This window comes from Bufo bufo, chromosome 2 (assembly GCF_905171765.1).
Source record: "Bufo bufo chromosome 2, aBufBuf1.1, whole genome shotgun sequence".
In the NCBI taxonomy this organism is placed as follows: Eukaryota; Metazoa; Chordata; class Amphibia; order Anura; family Bufonidae; genus Bufo; species Bufo bufo.
Window position 1 is genome coordinate 215,189,939 of NC_053390.1, and position 21,667 is coordinate 215,211,605.

Consider the following 21,667-nt stretch of genomic DNA (forward strand, 5'->3'; position numbering starts at 1 on the left):
AGAGGTGCACGAGTTGTCGGCCCGGCGTCTTTTCCGGCTAGAGCATGGAGGATGAGAGCCTTCAGAAGCGATCTGAGGATCCCACAGTTCCTGCCCCAGCTAAGCCCAAGAAAGTGGGGGCAAAGAAGAAGAATAAAGAATGTGCGTTATGCAGCAAGGGCTTGCCATCTGAATGGGATAAGAAGATGTGCCAGCCCTGTATAGATAGGACGGTGGCTGAAGAGTCTCCCTCATTTTATAAGTGTTTGCAGACGTTGGTGCGCTCTGAGATTAATGCATCCCAGGTAGCCCAGAAATGGCAGAAACCTAAAACCAGAGCACCTTCCAGAGAACCCCCATCGTCAGACGAGGGTGAGATCCCTTCTTCAGTATGTGGTCCTTCTGATATCTCGTCACAGGACTCGTCAGGGGAAGAAGAAATAGGGGGGAGACCCTGTTTTCCGGTTGAGGACACCGAGAAACTCCTTAAGGCTATTCGCTCGACTATGGGCATAGAAGAAATTCGGGAGCCCCGCTCAGTTCAGGATATTATGTTCGGGGGGTTGGAGTCCCGGCAGCATGGTACCTTTCCAGTGCATAGGAATGTATCAGCTCTGATTAAAGGAGAATGGAAAAAACCCAATAGGAGGGTATTTATTTCCAGGAGTCTCAAGCGTAAATATCCTTTTAAAGAGGAAGATTCTGCGTCTTGGGATAAGGCACCTAGGATAGATGTGGCTATATCCAAAGTTTCCAGGAAAACGGCCCTACCATTTGACGACACGGGAATCTTGAAAGACCCGCTGGATAAAAAGGCGGATGCCTTTCTGAAAGGGGCCTGGGAGGCATCTACCTCTTCCTTTAGGCCTAGTATAGCCTCCACCTGCACGGCCCGGTCTCTTATTGTATGGTTGGATGAGCTTGAATCCCAATTAAAAAATAAATGCCCCCGTGAAGAGATATTAGCCTCCCTCCCTACAATTAGGAAGGCAGCAGACTTTCTGGCAGATGCCTCAGCCGACTCAGTTAGATTGGCGGCCAGATCAGCGGCTTTGTCAAATTCTGCACGGAGATCTCTTTGGCTGAAGGGCTGGTCTGGAGACATGTCTTCTAAATCCAAGCTTTGTGGTGTTCCATGTGAAGGGGAATACCTTTTCGGTCCAAGTCTGGACGACCTGCTAGATAAAGCGGCAGACAGGAAGAAAAAGTTTCCGGGGTTTCAAGGATCCTTTTCTAGCAGAAATAGGTTTAGTCGGTCCTTTCGTCCCTTTAGGGGTAGCCAGGAACAGGATAGGAGAACTAGGGAGGACCGATTCAGAGGTCAGAGGAAAAATATAAATTTTTTCTTTAACCAGTCCTCCGCAGACAAGAGAAAGCCTGAACAACAATGACGCCAGGATTCCGGTTGGGGGCAGGCTGAAGGGCTTCTTAACGGAGTGGAAGAAAATTTCCCTAAGTCCGTGGGTTTTAGATACAGTCAGCCAAGGGTTAAAGTTGGAATTCCTTCAGTCCCCTCCGGCCCGATTCCTTCCAACCATAGTCCCCCCTTCAGTCCTAGGGAAATCAGTGATACAGGCAGAAGTGCTGAATTTAATAGAGAAATCGGTCTTGATCCCAGTATTAAAGGAAGAAGTAGGCAGAGGATTCTACTCTCCACTTTTTTTGGTAAAAAAACCAGACGGTTCTTTCAGGACCATTATAAATCTGAAAAGATTAAATCAGTTCATTCAGCCCAAAAGATTCAAAATGGAAACAATACGATCAACAATCAATCTTCTTTATCCATTGTGCTTCATGGCCGTTCTCGATTTAAAAGACGCATACTACCACGTCCCCATTTCAATAGAACACCAGAGGTTTTTAAAGGTGGCCATCCAGTTGAAAGGTCAACTGGAGCATTTCCAATTCCAGGCTCTACCCTTTGGCCTTTCCATGGCCCCAAGGGTGTTTACAAAACTAGTGGCGGAAGTAGCAGCCCACATAAGGGAAAAGGACATTCTCTTCGTCCCTTACCTGGACGACTTCTTAATAGTAGGTCAGACAGAAGAAGCATGCATCTGGGCAGTATCAGAGATCCGGGTTATCCTGAACAGGTTAGGGTGGATAATAAACGAGGAGAAGTCAAGACCCCGTCCATCGAGGAGGCAGACCTTTTTAGGCCTAATACTGGACTCTTCTCTCCAAAAAACCCTTTTACCTACAAGCAAGGTAGTAGTTATCCAGGACAAGATCCAGGATCTAACCCGGAGACCGGTTACTTCAGTAAGAACAGCAATGTCGGTCCTCGGCTCCCTCACATCCTGTATTCCGGGAGTAAGGTGGGCTCAGCTGCACTCCAGAGCCTTACAGTGGGAAATCCTGTCTGCTTGGAAGGAAAGCCGGTCCTTGAATGCGAAAATGGAGATCTCAGTCCAGACCTTACAGAAACTATCATGGTGGCTGGATACGGAAAATCTCGTCCAGGGGATCCCGTGGAAAACAGGAAGATTGGTGAGCCTGACTACAGATGCAAGCCCGTGGGGGTGGGGTGCCCACATTCAAGGAACCTCCTTCCAGGGTCGTTGGGACCCCCTACAAAAAGTAGAGTCCTCCAACCTGAAAGAATTAATGGCAGTCGGCCTTGCGATGAGGGCCTCCCTTCCGAAGATAAAAGGGAAGGACCTAAGGATCCTTTTGGACAACAGGACTGTAGTCTCCTATTTGAACAGGCAGGGAGGGACAAGATGCAGGGCTCTTATGGAGGAAGCCTATGTCACTCTGAGTCTAGCAGAAAGAATATGCACCTCGATTTCAGCAGTCCACATCAGAGGGGTAGAGAACAAACAGGCAGATTTTCTGAGCCGCCATACCCTGTCCCAGGGGGAATGGTCCCTAGACCCCATTGTTTTCCAGAAGATAGTAGATCTCTGGGGAGTTCCCGAAATCGACTTGTTTGCCACGTATTCAAACAAGAAGGTGGCCAGGTTCTATTCCCTAAGCAGAGCGGGATCCCCCTGTGGGATAGACGCCCTGACACAGGAGTGGAATTTCCGCCTGGCTTATGCCTTTCCCCCTCTTCCCCTGATTCCCTGAGTTTTACGGAAAATCAGGGAAGAGCGGGCCACAGTAATCCTGATCGCGCCCTTCTGGCCCAGAAGGTCCTGGTTCACGGGACTCCGAACCATGTCTATCGCCGATCCCTGGGTGCTTCCGACGGTCCGGGGCCTTCTGAGCCAGGGACCAGTGAGACATCCAGCTGTAGACAGCCTACATTTAACAGCCTGGATTTTGAAAGGTGGTTATTAGAGAAGGAAGGGTTCTCTAATGCATTGGTTTCTACCCTGCTAAAAAGTAAAAAGGAGGTTACTATAAAGATCTATAGCAGAGTTTGGCATAAATTCTTAAATTTTGCCCAGATCCAGTTAAGGAGCCTACCTAGGGTTGCTCCCTTGCTTCCTATTCTTGAGTTTCTCCAGAAAGGTTTAGAAATGGGTCTATCAGTCAGTACCCTGAGAGTTCAGGTCTCTGCCCTGTCGATTCTGTTTAATCAGAACATAGCTAGTAGCCCTTGGGTTGCCAGGTTTTTTAGGGCTGCGGAGAGGTCTTCCCTGGTGGTAGTTCCAAAAGCCCCCCCCTGGAGTCTAGAGGTGGTATTAAAAGCTTTGTCTGGGCCTCCCTTTGAGCCCATTGATTCTATTTCGATTAAGCACCTTACCCTAAAGCTATCCGTTCTGATAGCCTTGACTTCTGCTCGGAGGATTGGGGAGATCCAGGCCATCTCCATCAACCCTCCGTATACCTTGATTTTAGAGGACAAAGTTATCATCCGTCCTGACCCGGCTTTTCTTCCAAAAGTCGCCTCCAAATTCCACCGCTCTCAGGAGATTGTTCTTCCCACTCTCTGTCAAAATCCTTCCTCTGAGGAAGAAGAATCTCTCCACTGTCTGGATGTCAAGAGAGCCCTTTTGGCCTATCTGTCCTCTACCTCTTCCTGGCGAAAATCTTCCTCACTCTTCTTACAGTTTCAAGGGAGAAACAAAGGTTCTGCTGCCTCAAAGAGTTCTATATCTCGGTGGGTCGTGTCAGCCATCTCCTTATCCTACCTTTCATCGGGGTTGTCTCCCCCGGGGGGCCTAAGGGCCCACTCAACCAGGGCAGTGGCTGCCTCCTGGGCTGAGAGGTCTTCTGTTCCAATGGAGAAAATTTGTGAGGCAGCGACCTGGTCTTCCCCTTTGACCTTTTTTAGGCACTATAGGTTGGACTTGAACTCTTCTGGTGATCCTTCCTTTGGTAAAGGGGTTCTTCTTTCTACTTCCCACCCTTATGGATTACTCTAGTAAATCTCCGGTGGTGCTGTCATGGGCGATAGGAAAAAATGGTATTACTTACCGGTAATTTGATTTTACAGAGCCCATGACAGCACCCTGGGTTTCCCTCCCTGATGGTTCTTCTTTATTACACGGGTGTGCAGAGAAAAAAAAAAAAAAAAAAGTAATAATTTTATAAAAAAAAAAAAAAAAGAATATATATAATATATGTTCCCTGTATACAAAATGCATGTCTAATTCATGTGGCGGCCTTCCTCCGATACTTGGAAAACTCACTGACGAGGAGGAGTATGCCCGCCCGTTTTATTCTGCAGGTTTCCTGTCTCTGTGGGGCGGATCCTCCTCTCTCCGGTGGTGCTGTCATGGGCTCTGTAAAATCAAATTACCGGTAAGTAATACCATTTTTCACCGTTTATTGCTCGGTCATGCAACTTACCACCCAAATGAATTTTACCTCCTTTTCTTCTCACTAATAGAGCTTTCATTTGGTGGTATTTCATTGCTGCTGACATTTTAACTTTTTTTGTTATTAATCGAAATTTAACGATTTTTTTGCAAAAAAATGACATTTTTCACTTTCAGTTGTAAATTTTGTAAAAAAAAAAAACACGACATCCATATATAAATTTTTCTCTTAATTTATTGTTCTACATGTCTTTGATAAAAAAAATGGTTTGGGTAAAAGTTATAGCGTTTACAAACTATGGTACAAAAATGTGAATTTCCGCTTTTTGAAGCAACTCTGACTTTCTGAGCACCTGTCATGTTTCCTGAGGTTCTACAATGCCCAGACAGTAGAAAAACCCCACAAATGACCCCATTTCGGAAAGTAGACACCCTAAGGTATTCGCTGATGGGCATAGTGAGTTTATAGAACTTTTCATTTTTTGTCACAAGTTAGCGGAAAATGATTGATTTTTTATTTATTTATTTTTTTCTTACAAAGTCTCATATTCCACTAACTTGTGACAAAAAATAAAAACTTCCATGAACTCACTATGCTCATCACGAAATACCTTGAGGTGTCTTCTTTCCAAAATGGGGTCACTTGTGGGGTAGTTATACTGCCCTGGCAATTTAGGGGCCCTAATGTGTGGGAAGTAGTTTGAAATCAAAATGTGTAAAAAATGACCTGTGAAATCCTAAAGGTGCTCTTTGGAATGTGGGCTCCTTTGCCCACCTAGGCTGCAAAAAAGTGTTACACATCTGGTATCGCCGTACTCAGGAGAAGTTGGGCAATGTGTTTTGGAGTGTCATTTTACATATACCCATGCTGGGTGAGAGAAATATCTCGGCAAAAGACAACTTTTCCCATTTTTTTTTTAATACAAAGTTGGTATTTGACAGAGATATTTATCTCACCCAGCATGGGTATATGTAAAGTGACACCCCAAAACACATTCCCCAACTTCTTCTGAGTACGGCGATACCAGATGTGTGACACTTTTTTGCAGCCTAGATGCGCAAAGGGGCCCAAATTCCTTTTAGGAGGGCATTTTTAGACATTTTGATCCCAGACTTCTTCTCACGCTTTAGGGCCCTTAAAATGCCAGGGCAGTATAAATACCCCACATGTGACCCCATTTTGGAAAGAAGACACCCCAAGGTATTCAATGAGGGGCATGGCGAGTTCATCGAATTATTTTTTTTTGCCACAAGTTAGGCCTCCTGCACACGAATGTATTTTTTTGCGGTCCGCAAAAACGGATCCCGTTTTTCCGTGACCGTTTTTTTCGTCCGTGGGTCTTCCTTGATTTATGGAGGATCCACGGACATGAAAAAAAAGTCGTTTTGGTGTCAGCCTGGCCGTGCGGAGCCAAACGGACCCGTCCTGAATTACAATGCAAGTCAATGGGGACGGATCCGTTTGACGTTGACACAATATGGTGCAATTTCAAACGGATCCGTCCCTCATTGACTTTCAATGTAATGTCAGGAGTTAATATACCATCGGATCGGAGTTTTCTCCAATCCGATGGTATATTTTAACTTGGGGGAGCGTCCCCATCACCATGGGAACGCCTCTATGTTAGAATATACCGTCGGATTTGAGTTACATCGTGAAACTCAAATCCGACAGTATATTCTAACACAGAGGCGTTCCCATGGTGATGGGGACGCTTCAGGTTAGAATATACTAAAATAACTGTGTACATGACTGCCCCCTGCTGCCTGGCAGGTGCTGCCAGGCAGCAGGGGGCAGCCCCCCCTGTAAATAACACATTGGTGGCCAGTGTGGCCGGCCCCCCCTCCCTCCCCTGTAGTTAACTCATTGGTGGCCAGTGGGCCCCCCCTCCCCTGTAGTTAACTCATTGGTGGCCAGTGGGCCCCCCTCCCCTGTAGTTAACTCATTGGTGGCCAGTGCGGCCGGCCCCCCTCCCTCCCCTGTAGTTAACTCGTTGGTGGCCAGTGGGCCCCCCCCCCTCCCTCCCCTGTAGTTAACTCGTTGGTGGCCAGTGGGCCTTCTCCCCTCCCTCCCCCTCCTAATTAAAATCTCCCCCCTATCATTGGTGGCAGCGGAGTGTACCGATCGGTGTCCCAGTTTAATCGCTGGGGCTCCGATCGGTAACCATGGCATCCAGGACGCTACTGCAGTCCCGGTTGCCATGGTTACTTAGCAATTTGTAGAACCATTATACTTACCTGCGAGCTGTGATGGTCTGCGTCCGGTCGGGAGCTCCTCCTACTGGTAAGTGACAGGTCCGGCCGGGAGCTCCTCCTACTGGTAAGTGAGCGTCCTGGTTGCCATGGTTACCGATCGGAGCCCCAGCGATTAAACTGGGACTCCGATCGGTACACTCCGCTGCCACCAATGATAGGGGGGAGATTTTAATTAGGAGGGGGAGGGAGGGGAGAAGGCCCACTGGCCACCAACGAGTTAGCTACAGGGGAGGGAGGGGGTGCCCACTGGCCACCAACGAGTTAACTACAGGGGAAGGGGGAGGGGGGGCGGCCGCACTGGCCACCAATGAGTTAACTACAGGGCGGGGGGGGGCGGCCACACTGGCCACCAATGTGTTAACTACAAGGGGGGGGGGGGGGGGCTGCCCCCTGCTGCCTGGCAGCACCTTCCAGGCAGCAGGGGGCAGTCATGTACACAGTTCTGTTAGTATATTCTAACCTGAAGCGTCCCCATCACCATGGGAACGCCTCTGTGTTAGAATATACTGTCGGTTCTGAGTTTTCACGAAGTGAAAACTCAGCTTTGAAAAAGCTTTTATGCAGACGGATCTTCGGATCCGTCTGTATAAAAACTAACCTACGGCCACGGATCACGGACACGGATGCCAATCTTGTGTGCATCCGTGTTCTTTCACGGACCCATTGACTTGAATGGGTCCGTGAACCGTTGGCCGTGAAAAAAATAGGACAGGTCATTTTTTTTTCAAGGCCAGGAAACACGGATCACGGATGCGGCTGCAAAACGGTGCATTTTCCGATTTTTCCACGGACCCATTGAAAGTCAATGGGTCAGTGAAAAAAAAACGGAACGGCACAACGGCCACGGGTGCACACAACGGTCGTGTGCAGGAGGCCTTAGCGGAAATTGGTTTTTTTGTTTTTTCTCACAAAGTCTCCCTTTCCGCTAACTTGGGACAAAAATTTCAATCTTTCATGGACTCGATATGCCCCTCAGCGAATACCTTGGGGTGTCTTCTTTCGAAAATGGGGTCATTTGTGGCGTGTTTGTACTGCCCTGGCATTTGAGGGTCTCCTCAATCATTACCTGTATGGCCAGCATTAGGAGTTTCTGCTATTCTCCTTATATTGAGCATACGGGTAATGAGATTTTTTTTTTTCCCATTCAGCCTCTGGGCTGAAAGAAAATATGAACGGCACAGATTTCTTCATTCGCATCGATCAATATGGATGAAAAAATCTCTGCCAAAAAAAAAAAAGGAGGGGAAAGGCGTCTGCCAGGACATAGGAGCTCCGCCCAACATCCATAACCACTTAGCCCGTATGCCCTGGCAAACCCGATTTCTCCATTCACATCAATCGATGTGGATGAATAAATCATTGCCGGGATTTATTTTTATTTATTTTTTATATACAAAGTATTTGCCAAAGTATATGAACACCGCCGCCTCCTCAGCTCCTATGCCTCGGCAAACGTATCTTTTACTGCAGAGGAGAAATCTTGTCTTGCAGCGCCGCATACACCAAATTTTGTGTAATCTGACAGCAGCGCAATGCTTCTGTCAGAATGCACATCAGTGCTGCAGCTAGTTGATCGGTTGCTCCACCTGGAAGGTAAAAAAAAAAAAAAAAGAAAAAACCAGGCCGCAACGCAATAAATTTATTAACTTTATAATAACATTTGAACGGAACATATAAACTTTATAAAACTTTTTGAACAGAACGTTAACTTTTTTGCTTACAGGTGTTTTTTTTTTTTTTTACCTTTTATAGGACAAACCTCTCCTTCCCCATGGGACAATGTGCTAAGCGCAAATCGCCCAAAGATGTGGCGAAGTACATTATGCACTTTATCCCAGGTGAAAGGAGAGGTTTGCAGCAGCTGTGAGTGAAAGGGCCCTAATAGCCCTGTGTGCCTGTCCTGTTAGATGCAATCCCTATGCTAAGTGTACCTGTGTGTGGTACTTCCGGAAACACTCCCCTAAGAATAGGGCAGGGTGGTCAGGACAGTCAGGACAGAAATAGCGGGTGTCACGCCTTATTACACTCCTGCTACAGACACGACATCTTTTTCGGGGTGACGGTTGGGTTAAGGTACCAGCAACGACATTGGGGAAATGTCGCTCGTGTAGACGGCTCACTACACTGGTGGTTGGGGCCACGGAACCTCCTGGATACAGGAGGTTTGCGATGATCTCTTCCTGAAATTTGAGGAAGGATCCTGTTCTCCCAGCCTTACTGTAGAGAACAAAACTATTGTACATCGCCAATTGAATCAAATATACAGACACCTTCTTATACCAGCGTCTGGTGCGTTGGGAAACTAAATAGGGAGCCAACATCTGGTCATTGAAGTCCACCCCTCCCATGAGCGCATTATACTCGTGGACTGAGAGGGGCTTTTCAATGACACTGGTTGCCCGTTCAATTTGTATTGTCGTGTCTGCGTGAATGGAGGAGAGCATGTAAACATCACGCTTGTCTCTCCATTTCACCGCGAGCAGTTCTTCGTTACACAAGGCAGCCCTCTCCCCCCTTGCAAGACGGGTGGTAACGAGCCGTTGGGGGAAGCCCCGGCGACTAGGTCGCACGGTGCCACAGCAGCCAATCTGTTCTAGGAACAAATGCCTGAAGAGGGGCACACTTGTGTAAAAATTGTCCACATAAAGATGGTACCCCTTGCCAAATAAGGGTGACACCAAGTCCCAGACTGTCTTCCCACTGCTCCCCAGGTAGTCAGGGCAACCGACCGGCTCCAGGGTCTGATCTTTACCCTCATAGATCCGAAATTTGTGGGTATAGCCTGTGACCCTTTCACAGAGCTTATACAATTTGACCCCATACCGGGCGCGCTTGCTTGGGATGTATTGTTTGAAGCCAAGGCGCCCGGTAAAATGCATAAGGGACTCGTCTACGCAGATGTTTTGCTCAGGGATATACAAATCTGCAAATTTGGTGTTGAAGTGGTCTATGAGGGGCCGAATTTTGTGGAGCCGGTCAAAAGCTGGGTGGCCTTTGGGACGGGAGGTGGTGGTGTCGCTAGAGTGCAGGAAACGCAGGATGGCCTCAAATCGTGCCCTGGACATAGCAGCAGAGAACATGGGCATGTGATGAATTGGGTTCGTGGACTAATATGACCGCAATTCATGCTTTTTGGTTAGACCCATGTTGAGGAGAAGGCCCAGAAATTTTTTTAATTCGGAAACTTGGACTGGTTTCCACCGGAAAGGCGGGGCATAATAGCTTCCCGGGTTGGCGGCTATAAATTGAGTGGCATACCGATTTGTTTCTGCCACGACTAAGTCCAAGAGCTCCGCAGTCAAGAACAGCTCAAAAAATCCCAGTGCCGAACCGATCTGAGCTGTATCAACCCGAACTCCAGACTGGGCGGTGAAAGGGGAAACTAATGGTGCAGCTGAAGTTGGTGACTGCCAATCAGGGTTTGCCAGCACCTAAGGGACTCTAAAGGGCTCTACAGGCCTGTCTGTGCGGTGGCTGCGACGGGGTAACTATTGCACGTGCCACCGTACCAGCTTCAACTGCCCTTCTGGTGCTCGCCACTTCACCATGTTGTACGGCAGTGCTGGTACTAGGTCCAGGGAGGGCTGCGCTGCTGGTGTATGCCTCACCACGTAATCCGACAGCGCCAGCCCCACTCTGCTGCCCTTGAAGCGGATCCTGCGCAACCTGTGGTCTAGCAATAAGGGGCCGGGTACGCCTGGTGCTATCAGGGACCTCAACCTCCTCGTCCGAACTTTGGGTCAGACTGCCACTGCTTTCTACAGGTTCATATTCTGACCCACTAGATTCGTCAGATGAGGGTTCCCATTCCTCATCCGACTGGGTCCGAAGCCTGTAGGCCTCTTCAGAAGAATACCCCCTTTTTGACATTTGGACTACTAAATTTAGGGGTATTCCCTGAGACTACCCAAGAAAAAAAGCAAGCCTGTCTTTCAAATGGGAGGCTAGCGAAGTACCGGAGGCCGCTGCGATTGATAAAAAATATCAAAACAGATTTTTTTTTTATCGCCGCAGCGCTTGTTAAGTCATTGTGCAGTGATCAAAAAATAAAAAATTTTTTGTCACTGTGGCGTGGCGGGCGTGGGTGAACGCACGTGTGGGCGACCGATCAGGCCTGATCGGGCAAACAGTGCGTTTTGGGTGGAGGGCGAGCTAAGGTGACACTAATACAATTATAGATCTGACTGTGATCAGTTTTGATCACTTACAGATACTATAAAAGTACAAATGCTGATTAGCGATACGCTAATCAGCGAATAAGTGACTGCGGTGGGCTGGGCGCTAAACGATCGCTAACTACTTAACCAAGGGGCCTAAACTATCCTAAAACCTATCAGTCAATACTAGTGGAAAAAAAAATGTGACAGTTTACACTGATCACTTTTTTCCCTTTCATTAGTGATTGACAGGGGTGATCAAGGGGTTAATTGGGGGGGTGATCTGGGGCGAAGTGAAGTGTTTGGTGGGTACTCACTGTGATGTCTGCTCCTCTGCTGGATCCAACCGACCAAAAGGACCAGCAGAGGAGCAGAGAAGCCATTTAACACCTTATATTTATAAATATAAGGTGTTGGATGGCTTGTGATTTGATTTTTAAAAAATAATCAACCTGCCAGCGACGATCATTGGCTGGCAGGTTGATGACGAAGTACTCCTCTAACTTTTGCCGGCCCGCGATGCGCATGCGCGGGCCGGCTTTGAGCGAAATCTCGCATATGCGTGACTCTGCCTGCAGCTGCCGCCTCCGGAACGCGATCCTGCGTTAGGCGGTCCGGAGGCGGTTAAACTAATTGGCATCATTAAATAATACAATAAGTGTAATAAGACTATGTGAATGAAAAATGTAAAAATGTATGGCTTTTCGAAGACTGGGAGACAACTAAACAAAAACGCTAAACCAGATGAATAGTTGAATTGAATATTCTGTGTTACTGGCACAACCCAAAAGAGTATGATACAAGTGTTCTGTACTTCTCTAAGGTCTGTCCTCAAAGGGAAGGGGGCCGTAGGTGGTGTCTGGCTATACTACAATATTAGAAATTGACAATAAAATGGGGGCACAATTCAAAATCTTGGCTCAATTTTAAATAGTTTAAGATTGTACTAGACAGTTTAAAAATGCATCAGATTTATGAAAGTGGCTAATGCTGGATGACAATATTGCTAATTGCTTTACACTACCAGTTTATATAATTCTACGCTCTCTCACTAGGGAAGAGGCGACTATGTGCTCTCGAAATGGAAGATGGACCCAGTAAAAAAACATGTTGCAGTTCAGAATCTTGCTGATTCCAGTATGATTCAAGGTAAAGATATTCAGCTGACCATGTGTGGTCTGTTCCAGTGATAGTTATAGGATTATTTTCAGCCCTCTTTAGGTATGAACTCATCAAATCTATGCACACTTGCAGTAATTGAAGAACACATTATAACTGATTTTATTTTCTATAAGGTGCAAAAAAGCTTCAAGTTCTTGACAATTTGCTGTTTGTTTTGGATGATGATGTAAGTATTGAGTTAAACATTTAAAGTCTACATTAAGTCTATCTATCCTCATAGAAATCCGCAGCACTCCAATAGATAAGGTGCAATCAAGTTATACCACTGCTGCAGATTTCTGCTATATTTACCTCAGGTCTGTGATGTGCCGGCACCATCTTCTATCCTGTTGCTAATTATTTTCCTATCCATCTATCTGTGTACTTTCAGCAACTTTCATACAGTACTATTTTGAATTTGAATCTCTTTCAGGGCATTTTGAGTGTGTGGGATGTTTACACGTTGGTTTTGGTATGGGACTGGCCTTTTTGTCGTCTGTCAGATTTTTTGTTAACAACGGAGGGAGACGCTTCATCTTCTATTACCCGGTATTTACTCAGTACTATATTGTTTAATTCTGTGTTATAGTGACATGTATTTATTTTTTTGTAATATTTGTCTCTTTTTGTTTTAGGCAAAGAGATACTAACCTCAAACTTATAGCATTGACATTTCCCAATGAAAAACAGGTAACTGTTCCAATTTTAACACACATACATGGATCACAATCAATTTTGGCACAAAATCATATGGTTAATGTAATAAAATGAACATGATGTGTTAATGTTTTGTCTTTGTCTGTCTTCACTTTCAGATGAGAAGCCTTGCAGTATATTCTTTGCCCACCATGAACCACTTGTATTCAATTGAAGTGTCAGATGTATGCACCCTTGTTCAAATTGGTGTCACTATGGTAAGTTTGTCCTCTCCGTTTTTAGAAGCCCTAGGTCAGGGATCAGCAACCTTCGGCACTCCAGCTGCTGTGAAACTACAACTCCCAGCATTCACACTTGCTCAGCTATTCTATTCAACCCCCCTAGAAGTAAAAGGAAGATTCTGGGAATTGTAGTTTCAGAACCGCTGGAGTGCTGGGGAACATTTCCGGCAGGCTGTTCTGGCAGAGCACCGACATTCAATCCGACATTGCTTAATTCAACAGATCACCGCCAGATCCCTTTTGACTTTAATGGGATCTGGTGGTAATCCGGCCTCTTTCTGGCCTAAATGGCAGGTTTCAGTCGACAAAAACCTTTGCTCACGGCAGTTTATGGTCAAGCTGGCATTTGTGCCGGATCAGTACTGCTTATTTTCCTCTGTAGAATTGAATGCGCAAAAACTGCAGCATTTTACAGTAGTAGTAGTAGCAGCAGCAAAGTGGATAAGATTTAAACAAAGGAAACGTGAGAAGATCCACCCTAAATAGATCTCATTTGTTTTAGTTTTTTTTTTACTTCTCACACCATTTGTTTTTGTGTTGATTACAGACCAATACGTTTTTCATGTGCGTTGATTTATATGTATGATGCTTTTTTGCATTAGGACACAATATATCTGCTCGAGGGAATATATGACAGCCAGGAAAGGTAAATTCTCGCATTCATTTTTCAAGTCTTTGCTTTAGGTTCATGACATTTATGATTAAATAACTCTTTCCAGGTCTTCTGACTCTCCAGTTGCTGTCCTTGCAATGAGATGTTTAACAGAGGCATTGCCAGAGAACAGGTATAATGTACAGAAATATATTTAGAAACCTAATGTTCTGTTCTTATAAAACATTAAAATGTACAGAATGTTTAGTAACCCCTTAATGACTGCCGTTATAGGTCTCTATGACTGGGCTTTATTCTAGAGGACCATGTTTCTACGGCGGCCTAGATTCAGAGCTACATAGGTCTCCCGTGCAGCAGAGAGACAGCCAGGGTTCTACTCCATTGTGTTGAATCAGCAGAAGCCCTAATTCGGACCATTTAACCCTTTCAATGCCGCGGTCAATAGTGAACACTGCATCTAAATGGTGTCATCCCGCAAATGAAGGCCCGTATGCCCACCAGTCTGCACCTCTCTGGGGCACCCTGATGGTGCCTGTCAGTATAAGGCCTCTTGCACACGAACGTGCCGTATTTTTCAGTCCGCAAATCACGGATGCCGCCCTTGTGCCTTCCGCAATTTGCGGAACGGAGCAGACGGCCCATTAAAGAAATGCCTATTCTTGTCCCCAAAACGGACAGAAATAGGACATGATCTATAATTTTTGCAGGGCCTTGGAACGGAGCAACTCTGTGCTGTCTGCATCTTTTGCGGCCCCATTGAAGTGAATGGGTTCGCACCCGAGCCGCAAAAAATGCGGCACCAAACCACGGTCGTGTGCAAGAGGCCTAACACTGACAGTATTATACTCTGTACTGCATAGAAGCAATCGAAAAATCTGTTAAAGTTCCCTTGTGGGACTAGTTTCAAAAAAGTTTTATTAAGTAAAAAAAATAATTCCATGTTTAAAAAAAGAAAAAAAACCTTTTCCATTGAAAAAAAGCTTTTCAGTTGAAAGAAATTGCAAAAATAAAATCCTATCTGCACTATATAATTATCACATAATTTATTCAGCAATGGCTGAATTACTGTTTTTTGCATATTCGCCACCAAAAAACGGAATAGACAGCAATCAAAAAGTGTTATGTACCCCAAAAAAGTACCAATGAAAACTCTCATCCCACAAAAATTAATCCCTCATGCAGCTCCATAGTAGGGCTGCACGATATGGGAATTTTGTGCAATTGCGATTAGGGCCCTAAAAATTGCGATAACGATATGCGATGCGATATTTTAAGGGAATTGTGCTAGAGGTCTATTTGCTTGGATTTTCCCATATGAGCCGCTGACGCGGCTGGGTATGACATAGTTATAGGGGATCTGTGGATGGCACTGTTATGGGGGATCTGTGGATGGCACTGTTGTGGGGGATCTGTGGATGACGCTGTGTTGTGGGTGGAGGACGCTTTTATGGGGTGGGTCTGTGGAGGACGCTGTTATGGGGTGGGTCTGTGGAGGACGCTGTTATGGGGTGGGTCTGTGGAGGACGCTGTTATGGGGTGGGTCTGTGGAGGACGCTGTTATGGGGTGGGTCTGTGGAGGACGCTGTTATGGGGTGGGTCTGTGGAGGACGCTGTTATGGGGTGGGTCTGTGGAGGACGCTGTTATGGGGTGGGTCTGTGGAGGACGCTGTTATGGGGTGGGTCTGTGGAGGACGCTGTTATGGGGTGGGTCTGTGGAGGACGCTGTTATGGGGTGGGTCTGTGGAGGACGCTGTTATGGGGTGGGTCTGTGGAGGACGCTGTTATGGGGTGGGTCTGTGGAGGACGCTGTTATGGGGTGGGTCTGTGGAGGACGCTGTTATGGGGTGGGTCTGTGGAGGACGCTGTTATGGGGTGGGTCTCTGGAGGACGCTGTTATGGGGTGGGTCTGTGGAGGACGCTGTTATAAGGGATATGTGCTATGACACATAGGGCCATGAGGGGGGGGGGGGGGGGGCAGCATAAGACATATAGCATCTTATGCTGGTCCCCCTCATTGCGGCCCTATGTGTCCCCTCATGTGTCCTAAACTGCGCACATAACTGGCTTTGTGTGTAAAGTATTTTACTAGTGTGTAAAACAAGCTCTCTCCTATTGATAACATGGCCAGCCTCTGTACTCACCGTCACTATGAATGCACTACAGCGAGCGGCAGCGAGCTGGCCGGCCGGCACGTGACTGACGTCACTTAGTAACAACGCTCCTCCCACTTCAGGAAGCAGGAGCGTTACTAAGTGACGTCAGTCACGCGCCGGCCGGGCCGCTCGCTGCAGTGCATTCATAGTGACAGTGAGTACAGAGGCTGGACCTGTTATCAATAGGAGAGAGATTGTTTCACACACTAGTAAAATACTTTACACACAAAGCCAGTTATGTGAGCGGGGCCCCTTCATATATAATCGCGGCATTTTCGGGTCGGCCAAATCGCCATATCGCATTTGCCGATTATCGCGATTCGATTATTTTTTCGATTTATCGTGCAGCCCTACTCCATAGAAAGAAAAATAGTAAAACTATACATATTCGGTATGGCTGTAATTGTACTGACCCATAGAATAAAGTTATCATGTTACTTATGCTACAAAGTGAAATGTTGCAAAATTTACAACATAGAACCTTAGGGGCACATTTATAAAGACCGGCGTTTTAGACGTCCGTTTTAAGTGCTATAGCTGGCGGTGGATCCGGCAAAGTTATATAGAGGCGCCAGCCTCTACATAACTTTGGCGCATCCAGCACCGATTCTAAATGTAAGATGCCTGGTTTTGATGTTAAAAATTATGAATGAGACGGGCCTGCCGGCCCATCCACGCACACTTTTTTTAGACCTGGCGTGACCTGGAAATAGGTTGCAGATTCTGCCACACCGTGGCGCCACAAAAGTAGCGTACATTTGGTCATAAATGACCCACTTAGTATTGCAGTTTTTTTTCCCATTCCACCCAGAAACAGTTAAGTTAATCCTTAATTTATGTGTACCCCAAAATGATGTCATTAAAAACTACAACTTGTCCAAAAAAACCTGCTTGGAGTTGTGAAGGCAGGGGTGCTGAGGCTAGCACCCTAAAATTACATCGGAAGAACTCTAGTGACTGTCTGTCTGCTGTCTCTAATATAATGTCCTCTCTCTTTATCTGAAACTGAATCTCTCAAAAATCTCCCACTGTGTGTGGCAATACCATAACTCTTGGTAACTTTTCCAATTTAACCCTTTCAGGACCAATTTTCTGTGGTTCTCTCTCGCCCCCATAGCCGTATGGGCTGCAGATAGGGCAGCAGTAAACGATTATTTTAGTAATTGAGTATTACATCTGCCACTCAGTTACTGTCGTGCTCAATGGTCTCCTTGTACTTCTCAAGGCACTGTCTACAACAGGCCATCCTGGTTCAGCATGTGCATGGTTACCATATCTGGCAGGGGTGGGCCAGCCCAACCCCCACCTTGTCGGTCTAGTGCTACTTCTGGTAGCTCCAGTATATGGCTGATCTGTTCTGATCCGGCGGGTGGTCAACATACAACCACGCACCCTACACCATGGCCAGGTGGTTGTTGGCCTTTGGGCCATAGTTGCTCTTGCCATCTCTATAAGGTACTACGGTATGCTGCGCTCTGCGTTACCCCATGTTATAGAGGAGTACTCGCGTTGTTTCCTATTACAGAGCGGCCCATTCCTGGTGGAGTACAGTAATCTCCACTGGATCTTCTACCTTGTTGGGGCACGTAGCTTGGTGAGCACCGGCCGCTGCAGCAGTTTTCGGTCATCGGTGGATGTACTCCGCCACACGGAATCGTTCTGGGGTCAACGGCATTTATCGTCACTGGACGTCCTCCCTGACCGGTCAGGGACAGGACCACTGAGCGCCACACACCTGCCTGGTAGGTGAATTTTCAACTGTTTGCTCTGGCATCGGACAGGGTCCCATAGTTCCTTCTGGGTCCAGGTGTTCTCGGTATTCCCTTATATTCTCTGCTTAGTTGTACTACATGACAGAGGGGCAGTCCCCTTGGACCTTGCCGTCGTCTGCACCTGTCAGGTACTTTCTCCCCCCTGGGAGTTTTCAGTATGCCGGTCGCAGCTGGTTTCTACATTTCTGTGTAGTCTCATCTGGTTTTTTCTTGGCGACTTCTGCATTCCTTATGCATATGGATGTCTGTCAATTTAGTGGTACATCCCGAGCTGCTGTACTTGCCCTCTCTGGGACAATGTATCTAGTTTGCTAGTCACTATTCTTGCAATGGCTAGTTGTCCATGGCCAATGTCCCTTCCCCTATGGTAGTTTCATTTCACCTTTCCTGGATATTCTGGCTTGTGTTGTGTTCTGGTGGTTCAGCTCCTGTTTCCTTGTGACCCCATACAGGGTACTCCTTTCTGGAATCCCTGTCCCTGTTCATTTAACCACTGCATGACAATCGTTTTTTTTTGGGGGGGGGGGGGGGGGCGCCTGGGTTGATTGTTCCCTTTATGGGTTCCAATAGCCTTGTGGTCCTCTTGGGATTTGTCTCTTTTCCCATCCTCCCATGTCAAGTACCTGGTATTGAGTTGTTTGGAGCTACGGTTTGCAATTCCGCCGTATGGTCTCCTTCGGGAGAGACCTCCTGTTGTAGAACCTTTCCTCCTTAGGCTGTTTGGAGTACTCTCCTTCTACTCCCATGTCTCTCAGTCCAGTGTGTCCCTGCTGAGATTTCCTGGGCCTGTATCTGGTTCCTTTTTTCCTTGATACTTCATATGCACAGAGTTTCCTCTGGTCTTACGCTTCAGTGATATCTTGTTTTCAGAGGCTCGAGCCTCGTCTCCTGTTTTTGGGACGCAGGTCTTATCATTCTCTTTTCCTGGCCTTTACCTACAACCCCCTCCTTCTCCAAGGTTTGGCGGTTTCCTCTAGCAGCCTTGGGTTTTCACCTTTCAATAGGGCACTTAACTTCATCACCTGCCTTGCGGTAAGGGGAGGCCTGCTCCCTTCACATGTGAGCCTTGCTATGGCTTCCCTCACTCGTTTGGCTTCCAGTGCTTCCCTGTTTCGTTTCTCCCCTCGCCTGTCAGGGGTTGGCCACAGGTTTTTTCGCTCTTTGGGTCTGAGACAATTTAGAGCGTTAGGTAGTTCCAACACGCGGTGCTGCCCTAATTTTTTCTCCAGCCCTTGGCTGAGCTCGGTGTTCCCTTTTGCCTTCTTCTTGCATTTGGGATTTTCTTCCAGGCATTTGTCCTGGGGTGCTGGCAGTCTTCACTACTTCTTCCTTGAGGTTTCTTCCTTATTATGGAACCTCTTGCCCATTCCGTGTTTTTTCCTGTTGGGTCACATGGTTCTCCTGCACCTGTATTTCCAACCGGTGGCATGGTGTCACGAGGGTGTCAAGAACCACGCCTGACTCCGTTATACCCGGGGTCAGGAAGTCGCAGCGGTTGGCTGCGCGCTCTATGTAAGATAGGGCTGTTTCCTTATGGTAGCTTTCTGGGTTTGCTTTGCAACCCTTTTTGGCTCACTCAGGGATCCGTAGCTCCTTCTCCTCAGCTGTTCCTTGTCCAGCACTCCCAACCTCCTTATATTCCCCTCTCACACTTCTCTGGTTGCCAGGTATAGAGCTTCCTGCCTGGACATCTATTCTGACCCTCTTGAGCTGTGTTGCTGCGTTCTCTGGTTGTTGGTCCAGAACGCTACCCTCCGGATCCCTGTTGGACCTTTGTGGTCTGCTGTGGTCGCCCACGTATGTGTTTGTCTGTATTGTCTGTCCTCTGCCTGGTGTTTCCCTCTTAATGTCAGTGGTGCGGACTAGCGATCCCACCGCCCCGTTCACTATCTAGGGCTCATTTTAGGGAAAGCCAGGGTTTAGGCACGTGATCGCCGCACGGGTGAGGAACCCGTCTAGGGACGTCAGGGCAGTCAGGTGCCAGCCGCAAGGTGATTCAGGGGTCACCACCTTTCCCTCTCCCTTGGGCAGGGCTTTCCCTTTTCCCTCCCTGTGCGTGACGCCGGTCATTACACATGGCTGTTCTTTTCCCACCCTCTGGGACTGCTTTGGGACGTCCCATGGTGCTGTGTCCCCCAATGCCATGCACAAGAAAATTGGATTTTTTGTACTCGCCGTAAAATCCTTTTCTCGTAGTAGGCATTGGGGGACACAGATCCCACCCTATGTTTTTACTTCCGCTTCTCCGGGATGGTCTCTTGATCTTTCCCGGTTCGGGAGTTGTTAGTTACTTGCTTTTCTTCTCTCTCCTACTGCTTTTGGTACAAACTGAATAGCCTTGTGCCTGTGGAGAGGGTATAGCCCACATGGGAGGAGCCAACACTTTTTGTGTCTAGTGCCTCCTAGTGGTAGTTGGACGTATACCCATGGTGCTGTGTCCCCCAATGCCTACTACGAGAAGGATTTTACGGGGAGTACAAAAAATCTAATTTTTTGTGTCGAATTATTCGATTCAATCAAGTAATCGTTTCAGCCCTACTTTGTATTAAAAAAACATTTTGATTTATTTTTTTCTATTTCGCCGTTTGCTGTACGGAATAAATTGTTTTAATATTACAAGCCTTTTTGCACACGGCGATGCCCATTATGTATGTTATTTAAATTATTTATGTATTTTAATTTTAGGGAAAGGGAGGTGATTTTGAATATTTACATTTTATTTATTATTTTTTTAAACTTCTTCTTTTTTTTTTTTTTTTTAGTTCCCCTAGGGAACTTTATCAAGCAATCAGATTGTTTCTCTCATAGACCTCAATGCATTAGCATTACACTATGTTCCTATGGAGCCCACAGGCAGGCTCTACCTAGGAATCTATTTGCGATAGCTTCAGATCATTCAGGAGGACCAAGGCTGCCGTATACACAATCAGGGTCTCCCAATCCTCACTAGGTGGACTCGGTGCACGGCTGAGAGCTAGTATGCTCCCTGGCTTTGACCTCCCAGATGCTGTGGTCACCCATGCTCTACGCTCTGCCAATGATTTTCGACTAACGTCCACTATAAGGCCTCTTTCAGACGGGCGTTGCGGGAAAAGGTGCGGGTACATGCGCAATTTTTCCGCGCGAGTGCAAAACATTTTAATGCATTTTGCACGTGCGTGAGAAAAATCGCGCATGTTTGGTACCCAAACCCGAACTTCTTCACAGAAGTTCGGGCTTGGGATCGGTGTTCTGTAGATTGTATTATTTTCCCTTATAACTGTCACGGCGGACAGGATATAAGATACACAGATAACTAAACAAACAAAATTTCTAGGCGAGAAGCTGGGGATAAGGTCACCTCCTAGCGAATCCCTAACCGCTCTCCCTATTCTGCTTTGCCCACATTCAGACCCTGAAGGTGGGAATAATGTGTCCTCGTGCCTGGGCTGAGAATACCCTAGAATCCCTGAGATGGTGAAAGGGGAAAAGGGGCAGCCTGCTCCCTCAGAACCAGGAGGGGTCAGACGACACTAAAACAGCCTAGACAGCAAACCAAAGAAATCAGAAACCAACCTATCTTATCTGAGCAGGAAAAGCCAATCCTTAACTCCTTGCTTCCACAGCCAGACAGAAGCTCTAACCCGCTCGGAACCCTGGGAGTTAGAGTAATTTAAACCAACGACCCCACCCAGAGCACCTGAAGGGAGGCGGATCTAGCACGACTCCAAATCAAAACAAATGACTAGACACGTGCTGCTAATCTGGCAGACCTCCGTACATAGTCTGAGCAGGGCATGACAATAACATGGTTATAAGGGAAAATAATAGCATTCTGAATACAGAATGCATAGTAAAATAGCGCTGGAGGGGTTAAAAAAATTAAATAAAATAATTTAACTCACCTTAATCCCCTTGATCGCGCAGCCAGCATCGCTTCTGTCTTC

The 21,667-nt window shown here is 46.9% G+C and overlaps 1 protein-coding gene across 1 annotated transcript in view; it reads left to right on the forward strand.

Annotated features, from left to right (window-relative positions):
• KNTC1 (kinetochore associated 1) overlaps positions 1-21,667 on the forward strand; it is a 265,358-nt gene that overhangs the window by 56,000 nt on the left and 187,691 nt on the right. The window contains exons 10-16 of the mRNA XM_040416167.1: positions 12,160-12,253; positions 12,400-12,452; positions 12,699-12,814; positions 12,901-12,955; positions 13,081-13,179; positions 13,806-13,849; positions 13,923-13,988. Coding sequence (XP_040272101.1) covers positions 12,160-12,253; positions 12,400-12,452; positions 12,699-12,814; positions 12,901-12,955; positions 13,081-13,179; positions 13,806-13,849; positions 13,923-13,988 — 527 coding nt within the window. The remainder of the gene's footprint in view (positions 1-12,159; positions 12,254-12,399; positions 12,453-12,698; positions 12,815-12,900; positions 12,956-13,080; positions 13,180-13,805; positions 13,850-13,922; positions 13,989-21,667) is intronic.